Here is a 20,393-nt window from a genome sequence, read left to right as displayed (position 1 = left end):
GTGTTCTGTATAGCTTGATCCCTGCTGTGACATTTGATGGTGAAGGCTACCATTGTTCTTAGTCTGTGTAGTTTGTGGTACTTACCCAATTTGTTTGCTTACTCATTGACCATTCTTATAAAATTCAGAAAATTCTCAGCTACACCAATATATACCTCATATATACACCCAAGTTTCTACTGCTGAGCTTCAACCCTTACAATTCCACACTTTATTTCCTGGAACACATAAAATAAACAGTAGTAAATGTTTTATGGAGACTATCCCTTGAATGATAGCTCCCTTGAGTATACCACTTTTGTTTTCCCTATACTAATTGGTTCGTATCTTTTATAAACTGTATGTTTTATCTGCATGTGTGTATGCTGTATGTGTGAAATGCCCATGGTGGTCTGAAGTGTGTGTCAGATTCCTTGATGGGAGTTACTGTCCCTTGTAAAAGCAGCCAGTGCTTTTTAAATTTAACTTTTTGTTGTTGTTGGTGGTGATCCAGGGTCTTTATATAGTCCTAATTGTCATAAAGCTCACTGTGTAGATCAGGCTCAAACCCATAGAGATTCTCCTACCTCTTTGCCTCCTGAGTGTGGGATTAAAGACATGAACCATTTCTTGGCTAAAAAAGCAAGCAGCCAGTGTTCTTAACTGCCCTAGCAGCTATCTGTTCTGTAAAAATTTTGAGTATCAAGTTAGTTCAGAGCTAGATTCTGAATTCTGATGTGGTACCACAGGACTTAAGACTTTGGGGCTAGAATTGTCCCAGCCAGTGAATTAAAGAGTTCAGCAACTGGGGCTGGCAAAAGATGGTTCAGTGTTTAAGAGCATTGGCTGCTCTTGCAGAGAACCTGGGTTCATTTCCCAGCCCCTACGTAACAGCTCACAACTGTCTGTAACTCCAGTTCCAGGCGATCTGACACCCTCATACAGGCATACATGCAGGCAAAATGTCAATGCACATAAAATAAAGATAAATAAAATTAAGAAATTCAGCAATTTTAAAGCCCCATGTAGTGGCTTAGCTTACCCCTTGATCTAGCACTTGGGAAACTGGAGGGCTGCCACAAATCTGATCCCAGTCTAGTTTACATAGTAAGTTCCTGGGATGTGTGGCCACCCTGGCACAGATTTTTTTTTTTTTCCCCCTTTTTTTTTCGGAGCTGGGGACCGAACCCAGGGCCTTGCGCTTACTAGGCCAATGCTCTACCACTGAGCTAAATCCCTAACCCCCCAGATTCTTTTAACATTGGTAATTCTTCCCTGGAATGTGTGTGTACTTTTTCCTCTCCCTCTCCCAAATTGCCAAGGATGGGAAACTAACTCCCTGAGGCTCCTATATGAGTCAAAAACTGAAGCCAGGAACCAAACTTAGGCAGACTGCTTCCCTTTTGGGGGAGCCATTTTGCAGACAACCAACCTCTTTCTGTCCTTGGGAAAAGCTCCGTGCAGTGCCTTGCATGGTTTTCTGTGCCTGTCTTCACTTTGTGGCTGGAAATCAGAGGGAAGGAGTAGGTCAAAGGCTGTCACAGGCAGACCTAAAAGATGAAGCAAGGCTTTGTTACAGGAGCTTTTGCCAAGCAGAGTTGAGCCTTAGTAGTACTGTGTCTCTCTCCCAACCCTACAAAGGCATTGCACCAGCACTAGGAAATTTTCAAGGAAATCTGGCCACTTTTCTTTCTCCCAGGTGGTGATGATACTTAAATCAGCCTTTAAATGATATTTAAATTTACTTTCCTTTGTATTTACAGTATTTCTATTTCACGGAATGCTGCTGCTAGGGTTGTTCCTTGCTCGGGGGCTCTGCTGAGTCCCTAGGGCTTTGCCTCACACAGCACAGGAAGAAAATCATGGAGGCAAAGGACAGGGATATTATTTTCTCCTACTTTCCCCAAACTGGGCCAGCAACTTACCTCAGTTCTCACCATTCCTCACACTCGAAATATCTGTAGACAACTAATAAGTGTAGGTTTGTTTTGTTTTTGGCCTGGATTTCATCATGTAGACCAAGCTGGCTAGCTTTGAACACAGGGATTCATCTTCCATCACTGAGATTAAAGGAAGGCATGTGCTACCACATCTGACTAGTGCTTTTAAAAGAAAAAAAGGTTTTTTTTTAAAATTGCGTTAATGTTTTGCTTGCAAGTATGTATGTGGACCACATTTGTGCCTGGTACCCATGGAGATCAGAAGAAGGCATCGGATCCCTTTGGATGGGAGTTACAGTTGTGAGCCACCATGCTCGTGCTGGTGGGCCCTCACTTCTTTGAGATAGGTACTCATGTAACCCAAACTATGTAGTCAAAGAAAACTTTTATGTTGTTTTTGTGTGTGAGAGCTCTATCTGCAGGTACACCTGCATGCCAGATCAGGGCATTGGCTCCCATTATAAATGTTGTGAGCTTTACTACCGAGCCATCTCTGCAGCCTAACTTTATCAATTCTTGATCCTTCTGCCTTTACCTCCCGAGTGCTAGGATTACAGTGTGTTTCACCTCATCAGGCTTTGCAGTCTTTAAGTGCAAGTAAGTGGTTGCAGTGCAGTATATAGTATTAACTCTACAGCCGCCCTAGTTTTCCAAGGGACTGTTTCTCCACTATTCAATTCAGACATGGCCTGGCCCACAGCAGGTGCTCAGCTACTGTTGAACAGAAGAGGCAGCTTGATCAGTTTCAGAGACGTAAGCCCTCCATCCAGACTGCCACTTGAATAGATCTATACCTATGCATCATTTTATATTGACAATGTACTTTTCTTTTAATCTCCATTTTACTGACGTTAGAATAGTAAGCACTTTAAAGAAAAACTAATGAGCTTATGTGAAGCTTGTACCTTCCAAGGTGAAAGTGAAGTTCCCTCAGTCTGCTGTAAGGGTCAGTGTGAGTGGCTCCCATATCCTAATTCTTCTGGTTCCCCACAGCTTTGCTCAAGCCCCAGAGCTTCTCTTTTGGCTAATGGGTGTGTCTCTCCCCTCCATTTGGGATAGCCACCCTCTGTAGACCTCTGGTGTTTACATATTAGCGCTTTGTAGTAATTAGCACAACTGAATTAAGGTTTATTTCTTTAGAAGGAATACATTGATCACCATATCCTGGTGCATAGCAGGAGTTCAAAGAGCAGATAAAGAAATTCCAGAACATTTAGAGAGATCTCATAGGACTCTGAAATAGTCTATGTAGAAGAACTTTATCTTGGTAAATGAAAGGAATTTTATACCTACAACATGTAGCTTCTCATGTAAGAACTAAGGTTTAGAAACAAATATATTGTATTCTTTGGCAGTCCTAACTAGTTGAACTTTCCCAGTATTTATTATGGGTGAGTGAAAGAAAAAAATTCTTTATACTTTTACCATCAACGTTGTTGTGGCCACTAGCCAGTTAGATTATATAAAAGTTCATGCACTTAGAGAGATGGCTTAACATGCTGCTCTTGCAGAGGATGTAAGTTTAGTTCCCACCATCCCTCTGGTGGCTAACAGCCTTTTGTAACTCCAGCTCCAGAGTATCAACGCTGTCTTTTGGCTTCCACAGGCACCTATCTACACATGGCATATAGCAGTTGTATAGATACACAGACAAATAAAAAATATGGAATACCACTAGAGATTCTGGGGATGTCAATACCTGCACATTTTATTGTTCTTTTTTTTTTTTTTAGAGCCAAGGTCTCTGTGTAGTACTGGCTATCTATCGTATAGCTCACACAGAGATCCTTCTGCCTCTGCCTCCTGGGTACTGTGACTTAAGGCATGCACCACCATGACTGGCTCAACTCTACACATCTTAGGTTTTTTTCTGGTGTTGTGCATACCAATCACAAAGAAATCTCAGTGGCTTTGTCTGAACTTTTTTGTGAGACAACAGGGACTGTCCCACTTTCTGGTGGAATGTTGGAATTAACATGGGCCTTTGTACTTCATTTGCTAGTTGGAGTGTGGGCATGGACCTCTGTTGATTGTCATTCTGGCCTCTATTCAAATAATCAGAAAATTGTAAGGTATAAAATATGTGGAGTTGGAAGTGGTGGTACATTCTTGGAATCAAAGTATGAGAAAGGATGATGCCGGATGACATCATGACAGAGTTCGAGGACAGGCTGAATAACAAAGTAAACAAGATCCTATCTCAAAGGAAGGTGAAAGGGGATGAAGAGATGGCTCAGCAGTTAGGAGCACTGGCTTTTCTTACACAAGACTTGGGGTTTGATTTTTTATTTTTATTTTTTCCCTTTCCCAGTACCCATGTGGTAAAAATGTGTCTGTAATATCTGCACATTGCCCTCTTCTGGTCTCCATAGACACTAGGTTTATATTCATAGGCAAAATAACCATTCATATAAAATAGTCTTGTAAAATGTGTTGGGTGGGGTTATATAGCTTAGGGGCATTTGGCATACATAAGGTTTTGTGCTTGGTATCCTCATCCAAATGAAGAAAATTTCACAAGTAATCAGAATGTTCATGCAAGCATTTCCATACAGGGGACTGTAAACCTTAAGCAGGATTTAGTTCATTCAATTTTAATATACAGGAACTCAAGATTTATAAAATATTGGTTAAAATAATTTCTCATTTGTTTGTTGAGGCTTATGCTTGCCTAGAATTTTAACTTTGGGGGTAGAAGCTGGAGAATTGAGAGTTCAAGGCCAGCCTTAGCTATATAGCAAATTAGAAACCAGCATGGGATAAATGAAATGTCTCGAAATAAAAAAATGAAAAAAAGTTTTGGGTTGGGAATATGCTTGCATACCATACATGAAGCCCTGGGTTTGATCCACATGACTACATAGAACTAGACAGTTGCATTCACTTAATTCCAGCACTCAGGAGGCAAGATGATCAGGAGATAAAGGGACCTCTTCAGTATAAAATAATCCTGAGACTGGGTTAGGCTACATGTGACTCTTTCTCAAGAACTAAAATGGTTATGGTTCAAGCATTAGATCAGAGGTTAGATTCCTAGGACTCTTGGAGAGAAGCTGGGTGCTTAGGTGAACACCAGAGATGGGAAAAGTAGGTTGAGGACAGGAGGGGACACTAGGACTGGTTGGCCAGCTAGCTCAAGTGGACACGCCTTATTGACATCTTATTTCTCACACACACACACACACACACACACACACACACACACACACACACACACACACACACACACACACACACAGAGTTTTACAAAAGCCAGTGAGATAAATATTTGTTGTAGAAACCTAATAACCTAAGTTTGACACCCTGTGGTAGAGGAAGTAAACGACTCTGAAAGTTTTCTGTCTCCACCTGTGCTTCTGCATCAGCACTCAAGCGTCCCTCACCCCCTAACACACATATACTTAAAAAATTAAAGAGGGGCTGACCCCAACTCCTGATAATCCTAACTTCATCTTGAGTGTCAGAGTTACAGATGTAGGTCATGGACCCAGCACGTTTGTTTCTCTGTACAAAGTACTTTATTCTACCCAACATCACTTTGTCACTCAGGTGTGGTGATTCCATACCTGAAGCCTAGCACATGAGGCATTAAAGGGGGAGGATCAGTAGGAGTTCAAGGAAAACTTCAGCTACATAATCATTTTAAGACTACCACGAGCTATACTGTCTTAAAAACTAGCTCCCCCTTAAAACAAAAAGACCCTTCTTACTCATTTTAACCAAAGCTTAATCCTTGCAGAAATCTTAACACTTTGAGAAGAAATGACTTTTAAGAACTCATAAGGGAATTTTGCACTTGGGAAAAGTCTAGGGAATTGACTCCAGACTTTATGCTCTATATGCCTAGCCTTTTTTTTTTTTTTTTTAAGTTTTACTTTTGAGATTTTAAATTTATGTATATGGATGTTTTCCCGCATTCATGTTGCACCTACTCTTGGAGGTCAGAAAAAGACATCGAATCCCTGAAATAAGATAGTTGTGAGCCACCAGTATATGTACTGGAAGTTGAACCTGTCTCCTGGAAGAGCAGTCCAGGCTCTTCGCTGCTCAGCCATCTCTTCAGTGCTCTGCACTCCCAGCCCCAATTAACAAAGGATAAACATCTAGAAATGATGGCTCATGTCTACTCCCAAGACTTGGGAGGCAGGAGTATCAACACAAGTATGAGACTGGTCTGTTCTACATAGCATGTTCTAGGTCCAGCAGGGCTACATTAGGGACAATTTGTCTCAAAATATACAGAAAGAGGAAAAGAAGAGTGAATGAGAGAGTGGAGTGTCTATCAAGCCTATCAGGGAGGGTGTTAAACCCTAAAATGTTTGTTCTTTAAAATTTTTTTAAGTATATGAGTATATGTGTGCGTATATGTACACGTATCGTAATGTGTCTGCCTGGTGCCTGATTAAGTCAGAAGAGGGCATCAGATCTCTTGGAACTGGAGTTCTATAGATGGTTCTAAGTTATCGTGGGGATTGGGGAACTGAACTGGGTCCTCTGGTTGCTCACTGAGCCCACCTCTCTATCTCCTTAGTTCACTCATTACACTGGTTCAGAATGCTATGTTGCTAAAATTAAGTCCACTTGACAGGAGTTTGGAGCTACTCTTCGAGCCTTTTTATGATACAGGATTTTCTATAGGGCTTCTATCACTAGTACCTTGGCTCTCTGGGTGGGTTAACCTTTCAGTTGTAGAATAGCTCTATTTTGGAGAAATGAGCTTGACCAGATATGCCTAAGCATCCAGTGTTTCAAGATTCTAGCTAACCTCTGAAACCATATTGCTGTGCTCAGTTTTTCCTTGTACACTTCAGGCGTTCACACATGTGAATTTTGTAGCTCAGGCACAACTAGTTAAGAATCAGAAGACAGTAGTGGTAAATAATGGTCACTCAGTTAAGAAAAGATTAAGTGTTAGAAACATTTATTTTTTTTTTTTCAAAAAAAATATGGGGGAGTGGAATAAAACAAGGCTAAATTTCAGCAAATGCTGTACCACGATCACAGGTCAGACAAAACCGAAAACAAAACAAAATCAAACCAAAACAAGAACAAAATCCCAATGGTCCTAGCAACTTCAGAAGACTAGCTTCAATGTTAAAGAGTCCAGAACTAACAGAAGAGTTAAAGGCTGCTTGCCACTACATGGTCATTTTAAAGGGAAAGAAGATGCTGCAGGAAGGCAGGGAGAAGGGCTCAACTCCTAAGGAAAGTAAGATTAAGAGGGGCTTCCACTGTACAGGAAAAGGGGGGATGCCAGCATAATCCTTACCTAGGGCTGTTCAGAGGCTGAGAATATAAGGAACAGAGTGAAAAGCTACAGACAACTAGCATCGAGGAAAGGAAAGTCAACTTAGAAGAATTAAATTAAGAAAGAAAACATAGTTGGTCACAAATTCCTTTGTTTACTGAAACATGAAGCAATGGGAACATCCTGGCAAAGGGGACCGCGAGGACCAAGTTCTCATATATGACCGCAGCCCGAGGGTTCAGTCCGCAATTATCCTACCTGAAAGAAAGCAGAACACAAGAGGCTTACACAATGCCTGGAGTGCAGTCTGGTTCCGAGTACAAGGGCCCTGGTCCCGTCCTGTATTCCAGTGGGGGAAGGGGTGACACAAAGAACAAAACAAAATCAAGTCAGGTTTTGGGTTGAATGTATATCCAGTAAAATCACCCCAAAGTCTAATAGGTATAGATAGGAACCTACTTAGGCTATATGCTGCACAAGATGTAAAACTGATAGTTTAAACTCGGCATGGCTCTATCTTTTAACTCCGGTAACCCATATAGTAGAAGGCTTCAAGGGAGGTAGAAATTTTCAATAACTACAGATTAACTTGGGAGTCCAGAAAAAAAAACAAAAGATGCTGAGATCAGGTAACAGTCAACAATTTTTTTTAAGAGATGGGATCTAAGTATGTTGCCCAATATGAGCATAAACTTCTGTTCTGAAGCAATCTCGAGTGGCTGGAACTACAGGCATCTACCACCCATACATGCCCAGCCCAATTTTACTATTACAGATGTTCCAAAGAAAACATTAAAAACCATCGTCACAAAGAATGCTGTTAAAGAACAGTTGGTCATTTACCCTTTAAGGTATCTGCACATCACACTGTTAATTCAGAGCTGTGGTTGCAGTAGTTTTCTGATTGACCAAATAACCCTTGACAAACCAAAAGAAGAAACCACTGCTAGGACTGTCTAATTCCTCCATTGATGGTGGGAACTCCAGACACCAATGGCAGGGGAAAAAATAAATTAACTCACACCAAGCTCCTCTACTTAATACAGACACAGGGCCAAATCTTGGTCTTGATCTGTGCCAATCGACTTCAAAAGCTGTGATGTTCTTGGATCAGTTCTGTTAGGGTGAGACCCGAATTTGGATCCCCAACAGTTGTGGAGTATTTCATCCTGGCAGCCTCATTAACATCAGGCTCCTGGGACTGCAACCAACTCAGGGTTATTCAGTCCATTTGAGGTTCACACCTGGAAGGTAAGTTTCTTTAAAAGTCATCACTAAAAAGAGGTTAGTTGAGCACCTACTGATTAAAGTTAAAATGTCCAAATACCCTTAAAGGCTATAATATACTAACTTAATGTTAACTTTGAAACATAATGGGAGAGAAAAAGTTATCACGTTATCTAACAGATTTATATTAACTTTATCAGAGGTATCTCGCAAAGTAGACCCAGGTGTAAAATTAGCAAACTCCATTCACATGCTGAACACATGGCAGAATGATGGTTCTAAAAAATCCCAAGTCTCAATGACACAACTGTATAACATAAGCTTAAGAAAACATGCATGCCATTCTTTTCTTAATACATATATGAACACAGGGCATAAGTTGAGAACATTGAAGTGTCAGTGGTAACAGCACTGCTGGGGTTTTAATTCAAGTGTTCAATTTCACTGTACAAGGAAAACCATGAGAGAATTGTAAATTATAAATGCCATTTCCTTCTAGTGAAATTTACTTGTCTCTGGATATCCCCAATTCTTGCCATTCTGATACTGTACACATTTCTTAAAGTAGGGAAACATTAAATTTACTGTGTCACCACATAAGATATTGGCACATCAGAAACTATTTTATCTAATTCCTTGAATGTTCTCTCAAAACACAGAACTATCTCAGAGAAACAGGAATTTTATCATAGGCTACAGAGAATAGGGCATAAGTGCCTATATCATACAGATGGATACTTTGGGCTAAAATAAGGACTTCATAGAACACAAACATGAAAACATTCAATACCGAAGTGTGAGACTATTAGGGCTTTATCTGATGTGTAAAGTAGCACACTTAAGAGCTTCCTTTAAAAAAGGCTAATAACACATGAAATAGTTGGGCTTTGTTTTCTGTAACTTGGGGGGTATTGCTATACTTCCTAGACTTTGCTAAACTTGCTGTGTAGCGTAGGATTTTCTCTAACTCACCACCCCATCCTTCCACCCCATCTTCCCTGGTACTGAAATTAAAGGTATGCACTACTCTTAGAAGTGTTTTATTAGCAAACTGAGAACCCTTGAAGTTGGTTAAAACTCTCCCTGTGCTGTCCATTACTAGCTCCCAAATGTTCCCTTTACCTTAACCATCACAGCAGTTTTGTAGAGGAGAGTATGATTTTATTTTGGTTTTTAAAGATAGGGTTTCTCTGTAGCCCTGGCTCTCATGGAACGTTGTATATCAGGCTGGCCTCAAAATTCAGAGCTCTACCTGCCTCTGTGTCCCAAGTGCTAGGATTGCGTGTCTGCCACCACCAACTGGCCAGAATTTAAGAGTCCACTCTGAGTCTGGATTTTGGCATTTATCATGAGGTACCAGATGATATAGGCCATGGACTGAAGCTGAGCTTTAGTTTTTTTCCTGGATGAGACAGTAACTATTTGCAAAGCAAAGGACCAATGTGTTAGCTCTTCCCACCTTTTTTTCTTCATACCAAGTATCTTTTTACAGCTGGTTAAATGATATTCTCACTGAGCACGTTCATGTTTCAGAAGTAACATACTGGAGTCACTAACTCCTCAACAGGCCAAATAAACCTGGGGCCTCAACTACAGAAAATACTCAAAACATGTAATTTTTGCTTTTTGGTAAGGTCCTGTTTGGTGATTTGGTTCCTCAGTGAAGCAAAGGTCTCTTGTAGGGAACTAAGTGCAAATTTCAACCACATCCATCCCACTCTCACCTCCAGTTTTTAAAAGGCTGAGTACCGTGCTCGGTCCACATACTGCTCCCGCTCATACCGGGCCATGTCATACAGAGAATTCCGTGTTGCTGCTGAAGCCTGAGACATCTCACTCTCTGGCCCATAACCGTAGCCCTCTCCAACTGTGGGGAGCACAGCTGCATTCCGACGTAGTGGGCTCCTGTCCCTTCCATAATAGGAAGAGGAAGCAGCAGCAGCCATTGCAGCTGAGGTGGCAGCAGAGCCAGAGTTCTGCAATAGATGTCTGTCATAAGGATCAACAGAAGTGGAGTTGAGGTGACTGGGTACAGCTGAGCTCTGGACTTGAGGAAGATGAGACATGGTCTGCTCTGCATAATTGTATGCGGAAGCTGCAGCTGCCGCTGCCACAGCTTCATAAGATCTGACGCGGTAGCGCTTATAGTAGTCGAGTGCTCCATAGGCATCGTTGTAATACATGGACTCCCCATAACCCATAGTATAAGGCGTGCGCACTGCTCCATATTGTTCATTGTACTGTTCAGTAAAGTCTGCCACACGCCCTGTACGGTCTACTGGGCACTCTTTGGACCAGTGTCCTTCTTTACCACACCGATAGCAACCACTCTGGTCTCCCATCCCAGGGGCAGTCCGAAGCCGGCTAGTTGACAACTGTACATGCATTCGTTTGCCTTGAGGAAACAGATTAAAATTATTACTCATTAACACTTTTTTCACTCGCTCAAATAAAAGTAAACCTAAAATACATAGGTATACACACGCCTGGGCCCTTTCATTCAGGAACCCTTTCCAAAAGATTTGTTTCAACATAAGTGAGACCCAGAAAATTGGAGTCCTTAGAGATCAGTCAGATCCTGTTTACACCAGTAACATAGAAGGGAGACTCTGCCAGACTTTTTTTTTTTTTTTTTTTCCTTTTTTCTTTTTTTCGGAGCTGGGGACCGAACCCAGGGCCTTGCGCTTCCTATGCAAGCGCTCTACCACTGAGCTAAATCCCCAACCCCTCTGCCAGACTTTTATCTCCACAGTTTATTTCCTTCCCCAATGCAGAGTGCAAAGACTGCTTCCTTTTACTGTGACTGTTACTACTTCCAAATCAAACATGGCATCTAGCAAAACCTCACTAGTAATAAAACTAATAGAAGTTTTAGAAGACATCTTTACTTCTGAACATCATGTTAGATCTGAAAAAAGCATATGCCCCTTAGCATGTATGTATGACACCATGGTGGAGAGCAATCTTCTATCCCCTGTGTTTCTTCCAGGAATTGTCTATGTTATGTTGGATACCTAAATCATACTTGGCTTATCATTAGCTTCCTCTGTACCTGGGGAATTAAAAGACCCTGTATATATAGGGCTGGAGAGATGGCTCAGCAATTAAGAGCACTGACTGCTCTTCCAGAGGTCCTGAGTTCAAATCCCAGCAACCACATGGTGGCTCACAACCACCTATAATGGTCTTATCTGATGACTGCTACAGTGTACTCATATACATAAAATGAATAAATGAGTTTAAAAAAAAAAGACCCTGTATAGATTTCAACTCCTTTCCTCAGCAGCAGAACTCTTTGAACAATGCCTCTTAGAATAGATACTAAAAATTATGTTCTGGGGTTGGACATGCATCTCTCAGTGGTTTAACACTTAGTTACTATATGAAAGGCCAAGTTTGAGTCCCAGCACCAAACAAAAATAAAATGAAAACAGCACTAGCTTTTTAGGAACTGTACTTTTGTGTAAAAGAATAATCAGCATTTTATCCTACCATGCAGACTATAATTCTTTACAGGGATTTCTCTATAGTTACCTAAGAACTATGAGCACCCATGCAAGCAATACACCTATACATATATCTAGAAAATACCACTGAGAAAATAACTCTTTTGTCCAAGAGTTTAACGTACCACCCAGCCCAGGGACCCTTGTTGTCTCCAACATGAAACCATCTTTAGTGAGAACAAATATGCTCAGCCAGACTATGGTGGTGCACACCTTTAATCCCAGCACTAAGGGATCAAAGCATAGTCAGGTGGATCTCTGAGTTCAAGGTCAGCCTGATCTACAGAGAAAGTTCCAGGACAGCCAGAACTCTATGGAGAAACCTTGTCTCAGAACAAAACAATGTTCAAGCTTATGACCCCAGATGCTAGTAGATAGTCTTCATCACAGTCACTGATGCTGTCAACAGATAGATGGTGTTCATTCTCTGAAAGTAGCATGTGCTACATGTACTTGCCAGAAACATTTCTGTCTCACATATCCTCATGTAAAGTTCTCTAATTTAGAGAATTATAGCCACTTGGCTTTCAAACAGACAGACATAGTGACATTGAGCTGTGTAACTGACACATTACTCCAATTCTCAATCAGAATAACCATGCCAATCTAGAAAGAAAACTCTGTAGGTTGGCCTAGAGATCTAGAAGTCAACTTTTAAGGGAAAAATGCAATTGAGTTTGTTGTTGACTTTCATGGATTTTGAGTCCATTTTCCATACTTTAGGGATTGTACATGATGTCTCTGTTTTTAGAGCAGAGAATGGGAATGCGTTAATGTGGCTAAGTCTTTCTACAGTTGTGAAAACGGATGCAGTCTTTTTTTTTTTTTTTAACTTAGAGCTAGAAACACCTGTAAAATAAATGATAGATGGGGTCCTTGTTTTGTATTCCTTCCAAAGATTATGTGGGCTTTAAATTTAAAATCTCTAAAATTCTGTGCTTTAGAAATAGGTAAAAAAAAAGTTTTACCACTCTACTAGGTACAGATGACCAGACTCTCTTAGGACTTTTGTGAAACCTCCAAGTTACTGAAATTTTCCAATATTTACCAGAAAATTAGCCCAGAAAAAGCATTTTCTCTTGAAAGCTGGAACAAAACAATATTAGAATGCTAAAAGGTGGAAAGCTTAATCCTAATTCTGTAATCCTATCTTGGGTCAGGGTTCACAGAAGACTAGAGATGTGGATGACCTAATAATGATTCATTGATTTGTCACTGAAAGGACACCCCTAAGTTCTTGCATATCCTTCCCAATTCAGCTGCCTGGATGGTTACTTGGGAGCAGCTTCTTTATGGTTTCCAATTCAAACTACATTCACTGCTGCCTGTGGAAAGGAAACATCTTAAAAGACTGAGGGAAACTCAGTATGTTTAGAAGTTCTACAATGTGGAAACTTAAAATTTTAGACAACTATTAATACACAGAAGATTCAAAAGATGCTCAGTGGCACTTTTTAGATCAAAAAGGCATTAAGTTGAGCAAAATGCCAAGTTGGCATCTGGTTTGTACTTTCTAGAAGATACATGACAATCTTCTATGTACAACCCTAGCACTGAGAAGGCTGAAGCAGGAGGAGTGTGGCTTGAGGGTGGTCTCAGCAAAGAAACAAGCAAACAAACCAAAAAAACCACAATTACCCAATACTAAACTTTATGTTACATCCTAGAAAAAAACTTAGATGATTACAAAAATATCTACATATGTAAGCAAGAGTAAATCACTCTTCAGAAGAGCCAGAAACAGAATGTGATACCAATAAATGATTCTTTTTCAACTCAGTTTATTGTCTGTACTTTCTATGGAAGTAATTTTATATATATATATGTGTGTGTGTGTGTGTGTGTATATATATACATATATATATATGTCCATTGCATTATTCAGTTCCCTGTTTCTTATGTAATTATATTTGTTATTAAGCAAATACAAGGGATAAGAAGCATAACTCAGTGGTACTGTGTACACAGCATGCTCAAGACCCTGGGTCCAATATTCAGCACCAAAAAACAAGGAAACAAAAAAATCCTATGTACTCATCCTCTTAACTTCCATTTCCTTTAAAAATGAAAGGGGCATATAATGTACATTGAGAATTTATCTGCAAATATAGTACTTTTTAAAAAATTTTGTTACCTTCTTTAGGGATGGAGACATATAGACTCATGGTAGAGCACTTGCCTAGTATTTGTGGGGTCCTTGGATGACCCCAGAAGCAAGGAGGTGAGGCAGGAACTCCTTTCTTACTCTACCCTTTCCATTCATGACCTCCTTCCACATTAAGTGAAAATAATTAGCAATGTTTTGAAAGTGTGCTAGTGTTGTTCCAAAGTAAAAGAAAAATATGAATTAAAAAAGTTTAACTAACATTTTTGTTTTAAAGATTTGTTTATATGAGTACACTGTTAACTCTTCAGACACACCAGAAGAGGGCATCGGATCCCATTACAGATGGTTGTGAGCCACCATGTGGTTGCTGGGAATTGAACTCAGGACCTCTAGAAGAGCAGTCGGTGCTCTTAACCACCGAGCCATCTTTCCAGCCCTAACTGTCACATTTTAAGTACTTTCCTAACCAGAATAGAAACAATCATGGTTGCAAATAACACTCAACTTTCATTATATTGCTTTTATTGTCAAAATGCACTTATTACCTCACTGCCATCCTTTCATGGAGGAAGGCACATGAGAGATCATTATTTTATAATAGCGAAAAGCATAGAGAGTACACTTGACAACTTGCTGGTTAAGGACAGGAAACAGCTACAACTTTTACCCTAGGCTTTCAATAACTAAAGGCCAGGGTATTAGTGATGAAGCTAGAATACATGATAGTGAGCCTTCAGTAAGCTTCACTATTTGCATATTTAAACTTTTCTGATTAAGTTTTCCTTTCCCCCACCATTTCATTGTTTTCTAGGTTTAGCAGAGGACCTTTGTCTATTTAATTTTTAGGGCACAAAAAGATGTTGAATTAGGAACTAGAAAAGTAGCCTTGAATTTGTGGTCCAACATGACAGTGTCAATAAAAGTCTTGTAGAACTGCGCTAACCAATGAACTTCCTGCAATGTGGGTCTGATCTGTCTCCTAATACAGTAGCCATTCCCTCACATGACTTGCATTCTTGAAATATGCCCACACTGGAAAAATCTAATTTGAAAATTTACTTCAATTAATTTAGATTTAGTAACCATATGTAACTCGTGATTACTATAGTAGCATGATTCAAGGATTTTCAGACACGCTCCTATGGTATTAGTGATAATACATACACACTTATGATCAGTGTAAGCAATACAGTAATTCCTTGCTGGAATTGCCCCAGAAGTAAACCTTCATTCCTAGCCAATTCCTAAAGAAAAAAAAAATTAGTTAAATGGAGCAGAAGAACCTATGACATGTTTCCTGGCTTTGCTTGTAGTCCACAGACTGAACAAATCTGAACACCCCAAAGATCCCATCTACCAACCAGACTCACCACGGATTCTCATACAGCCCTTCCTCTAGATGCCCTTTCTCTGCTTTACTACCACCGTCCATCATTGAAACTCTCAAAGGCTACTGGGTCACAACAAAACAGAAACAAGTGGTAACCTCTAGCCCTTCTCACACTAGCAACTTAGACTTCTGACAGCACTCAAGTGAATAAGGACAAAAGAAAGGAACCCACATAATTGTGGAGAAACATCTTGGCAAACACAATGGAAAACGTTTACTTCCCTAAGAGCAAATTATGCTTAAGAGTAGTAAACAATCTATTCTCTTCAATTAAAAGAAATGGTAGAAGCCACTCTCACAGCCCCATGGTCTTGTGTTCTTGCCTCTGCCTCTCAGACTCCACGAAGGTCTGCCACCCAAGCCCCAGAACAGTTCACCTTGAAACTCTGTGTTGTCAAGGCCCCTGATGGCCTCCACCGCATCTTCTGCCCGCTCCATGTGTACAAAGGCATAATCTTTCACGATGTCACATTCGATGACTGGGCCGTACTCCTCAAACTTGGCCCGAAGCTCTTGGTTGGTACAAGTGGGACTGATGTTGCCCACATGTAATTTGGTTGAAGCTTTGCTCTTATTCTTGCTGGCTTCCACATTGATGTTCACTCCGTGCAGTTTGTAGTGGTGCAGGTTGCGTATGGCATCCTCAGCGGCCGTCTTGTCCTCTATGTGCACAAAGCCATAGTTCTTAATGATGTCACATTCCAGCACCTTCCCGTACTGCTCGAAGAGTGAGCGGATCTCCTGCTCTGTGGCCTCCCGGGGCAGATTTCCGATGAACAGCTTCACCATTCTGACAAGAGCCTGGCAGTGAAGAAACAAGATTTCAAAAGTCGGGTGTGAAGTGAGAAACTGACTAACACTGCAGCGTTTCCAGACCCTCAGTTATTCTTTTTGAGAGAGGAACAGCAGTTTGTTCCTAAGTAGTGAAGCTGTGTGACAATGCCAACAGAAGGTCGGGGGTCAGAATGCACAACATGGTCCAAGATACATATATATACCCGTGAGGTCAGGCACATTTAATCTACAAGGTTAGCTGCTTCACGGTTTAGCACAGGGATGGAAAAGACAAGCGGAAGCCATGAAGTATTTGAATGTCCCTAGTTACAGGATTTTGGAGGGAAATCTGTGTACCTTCTCCACAGCGCGGTATCACCTCCCACCATACTCCTAGAACGAAAGCCCTCTTTCACCCAACACCTGGACCTCTTTCCTCAGCGGCCCAACCTCCGCTCCTACATCCCAACAAAGACTCGGCCCGACCCCTGCCCCGCCCCCTCCGGAGACCCGGCCCCGCCTCCTTTCGTTGTCTTCCCGGGACCTTCCTCAGAAAATGAGTGGCCCCAAATCCGGCCCTCCCGAGGTCCGGCACAGCCCGCTCCTGGGCTTCCCACACACCCACAGCATCCTCTCCTACCTCCGGGTGGTGCCGGTGGTGGCGGCGGGTCCCGCGTCAGAGAGAACCCTACAAAATGGCGACGGCCGCTCGAGCCTCGGCGCGACCGGGCGCTTTCTCGCGCGCCAGCTCACGCACGCGCGAGTGCGCGCTGCCTGCCTCCCCTCCCCCTCGCAGGAGCGGGGCGACCAATCCTGTGGCCGCACACAACTGTCCGCCCCCCACCCCCCGTGCGGGGGCGGGGTCATGTGGTGACGGCACTGCGGAGCGAAGGTCAGCCCGCCCCCAGCCCTGGCTAGCCAATCACGGCCTTGGGAGGGGGTCGCAGCTTGCGCGTCAAAAGGGCTCAGGAAGCAACCATTGCCTTGGCAAAACTGTAAGGCCCGGGGGAGTCTCTAAGCATCACAATGGATCGTGGTATTGGGCGCTGTGTCGAGGGGCTGATGACAAAGGGTTTTCTCACTGGGCCCGCTAGAAGGGGGATTTCTCAACCTCTGGCGGCTGAGAGCGATACTTCAGAAATCCAGGCACTACCACATCTTAACCTAATCTCTCCCTTGTTTGGGTGGGACAGGGTAAGAATTCCCTTAAAACAATTTAATTTTCACCGCAGTAGTGTTGTTCATTGGTGAAGAAGCTGAGACCTAGAGTCGAAGAGTAGAAAGATAATCTCTGTTAAAACTGGGTAAGGTCTGAGGGAGGCATTTCTCTATCCTAACTATACTTTGTCATGTTTATTCATGAATATACGTGGGCTGGGCTTTCCCTCTCTCGTAGTGTCTATCGCGGTTCCTGAAAGGTGGTGAGTATTACCAAGGAATACGTTGTCCAGAGGTCCAGAGAGAATCCAGGTTTGGGAATGTGAGTGACAAGGGCTCCACATCCACTCCAAGCTTCCTGAGGTACAAGCAATTGTCAAGCTACGGACTCTGAGCTGCGGTCCAAGGGCACCTCCTGGTGGCAAGGAGGGTACCACCTCAATGGATTACTGTATCCCATTCAACAAAGCAGAGCCGGTTTACATACATTGATGGATTGAATGTATCTCTTAGTAGAGGCACCAGGATGATTGTTAGACCATCCCCATTGTTGTTAAAAACAGTTCCCCATTGTGGTAGTTCCAACACCAGCTCCTCCAGTAAAATAAAGACTTCCTCCACCCAAGCTACTTGGAAACACTTCTTTACCAAATCCATGTTTCCCACTCATTTCAGAAGCCATTGTCTAATTGTAATAACAGACACACTTTTAAAATTAGATTTTTTTTTGGTTCTTTTTTTTTTTCGGAGCTGGGGACCGAACCCAGGGCCTTGCGCTTCCTAGGCAAGCGCTCTACCACTGAGCTAAATCCCCAACCCCAAAATTAGATTTTTGTTTGTTTTTCGAGATAGGGTTTCTCTTGGCTGTCCTGGAACCTCCTCAGGGTCTGCTATCACCCAACCTTGTACATTGTATTTTGGAATCTGTCCTCTTCCAAATTCCCTGAGATCCCACAACTAATGCTCCACTAACAGTTCCCATCTTTGTATACAATTTCATTTAACTCCCCCCCTCCCCCCACACACACCTTTTAGACATGGCCTTTCTATGTAGTCAAGGCTGTCCAAAAACTTGCTGTGTAACCCAGACTAGCCTTGACCTCACAATCCTCAGCCTTCCAAGTGCTGGTAAATACAGGTGTGTGATACCATTTCTAGCCTCCAGTTTTCCTTTTTTTTTTTAATATTGAAAAAATATGTAAGCTGGGTGGTAGTGAGGACATTCCTTTAATCCCAGCACTTGGTAGGCAGAGGCAGGTGGGGGTTAATTCTAGGTCAGCCTGGTCTACAGAGCACATTCTAGGACAGCCAGGGATACACAGAGAAGCCCTGTCTCAGACGAAACGAAAACCCAGTCCCAAAACAACCAAACCACAACAAACCCTGACATGTATAGGTAGTACCAAGTTCCCAGAAAAACTGTACTTGAATATCCTACTTGAAACACTTATGTGACTTTTGTTTTTTTCTGTCGTTACCAAGGTTTGGCATTAACTTTTCTAATTTGTGTCAATTGAAGAAGTGTAAAGTTTTATTCACAACTTGCTTCGGTTAAGTTTTTGTCTTGTTTTTAATGAATTTGAAAATATCTTGTTATCGTTTGTGCTCATATAAATTTCTTGCCCCAATCTTCTGCCTGAATTTTAGGTTATAGGCTTTGAGTTGAGCTGTAGGATTTCCCCACATATTCTAGCTATTTCTAATTGGTTTCAGATATCTTGCCATTCCACTAATAACTTTGTTTTTTGAGGGAAATATTTTTAATGTATTCAAATTAAGTATTATTGCATAAAGCTTTCTCTTTTTTTTTTTTTTCTTTTTTTCGGAGCTGGGGACTGAACCCAGGGCCTTGTGCTTGCTAGGCAAGCGCTCTACCACTGAGCTAAATCCCCAACCCCTAAGCTTTCTCTTTTATGTTCTCTTTAAGATACCCTTTCTTCCCACAGCTGATGTAGATAGTCTATTCTCTTCCACTCTTACTACCTGTCACTCTCAGATCTGTGGGTCCACTTGGAACAGTGCGATACAATGGAGACACAATGAGCCATATAAGTAACGCGTGATAAACTAGGAAAATGGTCTGTGGGTTCAACTCAATAGTAAAGCATTGATCTAACATCCACAAGGCTCCACAGTGAAGAAATAAATTAAATACAAATTTCCAGAAAACATCAAATTATAAAAACTTGAAATCTATTTAATATTTTTGACATTTTGACATGAGATCAATATAAAAATTGAGATATTAGAATTCCCCTTGAAGTCCTGAAAATCTGTTATTTCAAACCTTCAGCACATTGAAGTTTACACTTGCCACATGCTGGGTACTCACTCCGTAGTCCAATGTGACCAGTGGCTGCCATGTGGGTCAACATAAGCAAACCCACCCTTGTTGGGGGTGGTCAGTAAAAGTGCAAAGTCTAAGCCCATTCACTTTTGCCGATTTCCTGTTTCCCACCAATTTGCTGGGCCAACACGTCTTTCTGTCCTAACCCTTTTCGTAGCTTTCAGGGCCCCATTCTATCATTTTTCTTCTCTTCCACCAGTATTCAAGTTTCTTTCTTGAAAACTTGCTTCCTAGCCCTAAGTTCATCCTTTTCTCTGTCCTATGTGGAATCCTATCCTGAAGAGACTTTAACTGCCACGCATGTGTACCATCTCACCTAATACCTGTCCTTCCTTTTCATTCACACTGACTTCTCTGCAGAGGCTTATCAGTCAGTGGCAAGGTAGTAATTCTTCACGAATCCCTCTCACACACAGTACATCTGTCTCTAAACTTTCCAACTACTGCTTTTCCCCACCCAGGTCTCATAATCTGGGCTCTTCACAATTACACTCCCATGTGTAACAGGGCAGGTTTCAGGGCTGTGCTTGAATTAGGAGAAAAATGTGTCCTACTGATGACTGTTTTGCCCAAGAATGGGCTGTTGCTGTTGTACTGCTGCATGTGGGCAAACTGAAACACTTCAGAGAAAGGGTACTGTGAATCCTGACTCATCTGCTGTGCCGACCTGATGTGTGGGGCCCATTCTGGCCTGTGTAGTGCCAGTTCCTAGCCTGC

At 41.8% G+C, this 20,393-nt stretch overlaps 1 protein-coding gene and 1 long non-coding RNA gene across 8 annotated transcripts in view; one reads left to right on the top strand and one right to left on the bottom strand.

Annotated features, from left to right (window-relative positions):
• Window positions 1–16,928, bottom strand: part of Rbm4b (RNA binding motif protein 4B) — a 47,459-nt gene extending 30,531 nt beyond the window's left edge. For 2 of the 6 annotated variants that reach the window (XR_015635025.1, XR_015635029.1), the window contains exons 1-5: window positions 16,812–16,928; window positions 15,775–16,198; window positions 10,119–10,789; window positions 7,426–7,506; window positions 1,412–1,529 (exon numbers count right to left, since the gene is read on the bottom strand). Coding sequence is in view for 2 of the 6 variants with exons in the window: in XM_087579784.1 (XP_087435910.1) it covers window positions 10,128–10,789; window positions 15,775–16,186 (1,074 nt within the window). In the remaining 4 variants the exon portion in view is untranslated. 6 annotated transcript variants of the gene reach the window in all.
• A 175-nt stretch (window positions 16,929–17,103) lies between these two features.
• LOC120099976 (uncharacterized) lies at window positions 17,104–17,954 on the top strand. 2 transcript variants are annotated; one of them, NR_190528.1, is made up of 2 exons: window positions 17,104–17,365; window positions 17,568–17,954. It is a non-coding gene; the product is annotated as an uncharacterized LOC120099976 (long non-coding RNA). The 2 variants fall into 2 exon arrangements; NR_190527.1 differs by having other exon boundaries at window positions 17,104–17,475.
• Window positions 17,955–20,393: the final 2,439 nt, after the last annotated feature.

This window comes from Rattus norvegicus, chromosome 1 (assembly GCF_021556685.1).
Source record: "Rattus norvegicus strain SHRSP/BbbUtx chromosome 1, alternate assembly SHRSP_T2T, whole genome shotgun sequence".
Taxonomy (NCBI): domain Eukaryota; kingdom Metazoa; phylum Chordata; class Mammalia; order Rodentia; family Muridae; genus Rattus; species Rattus norvegicus.
This window is presented reverse-complemented; position numbering and strand designations above follow the sequence as displayed.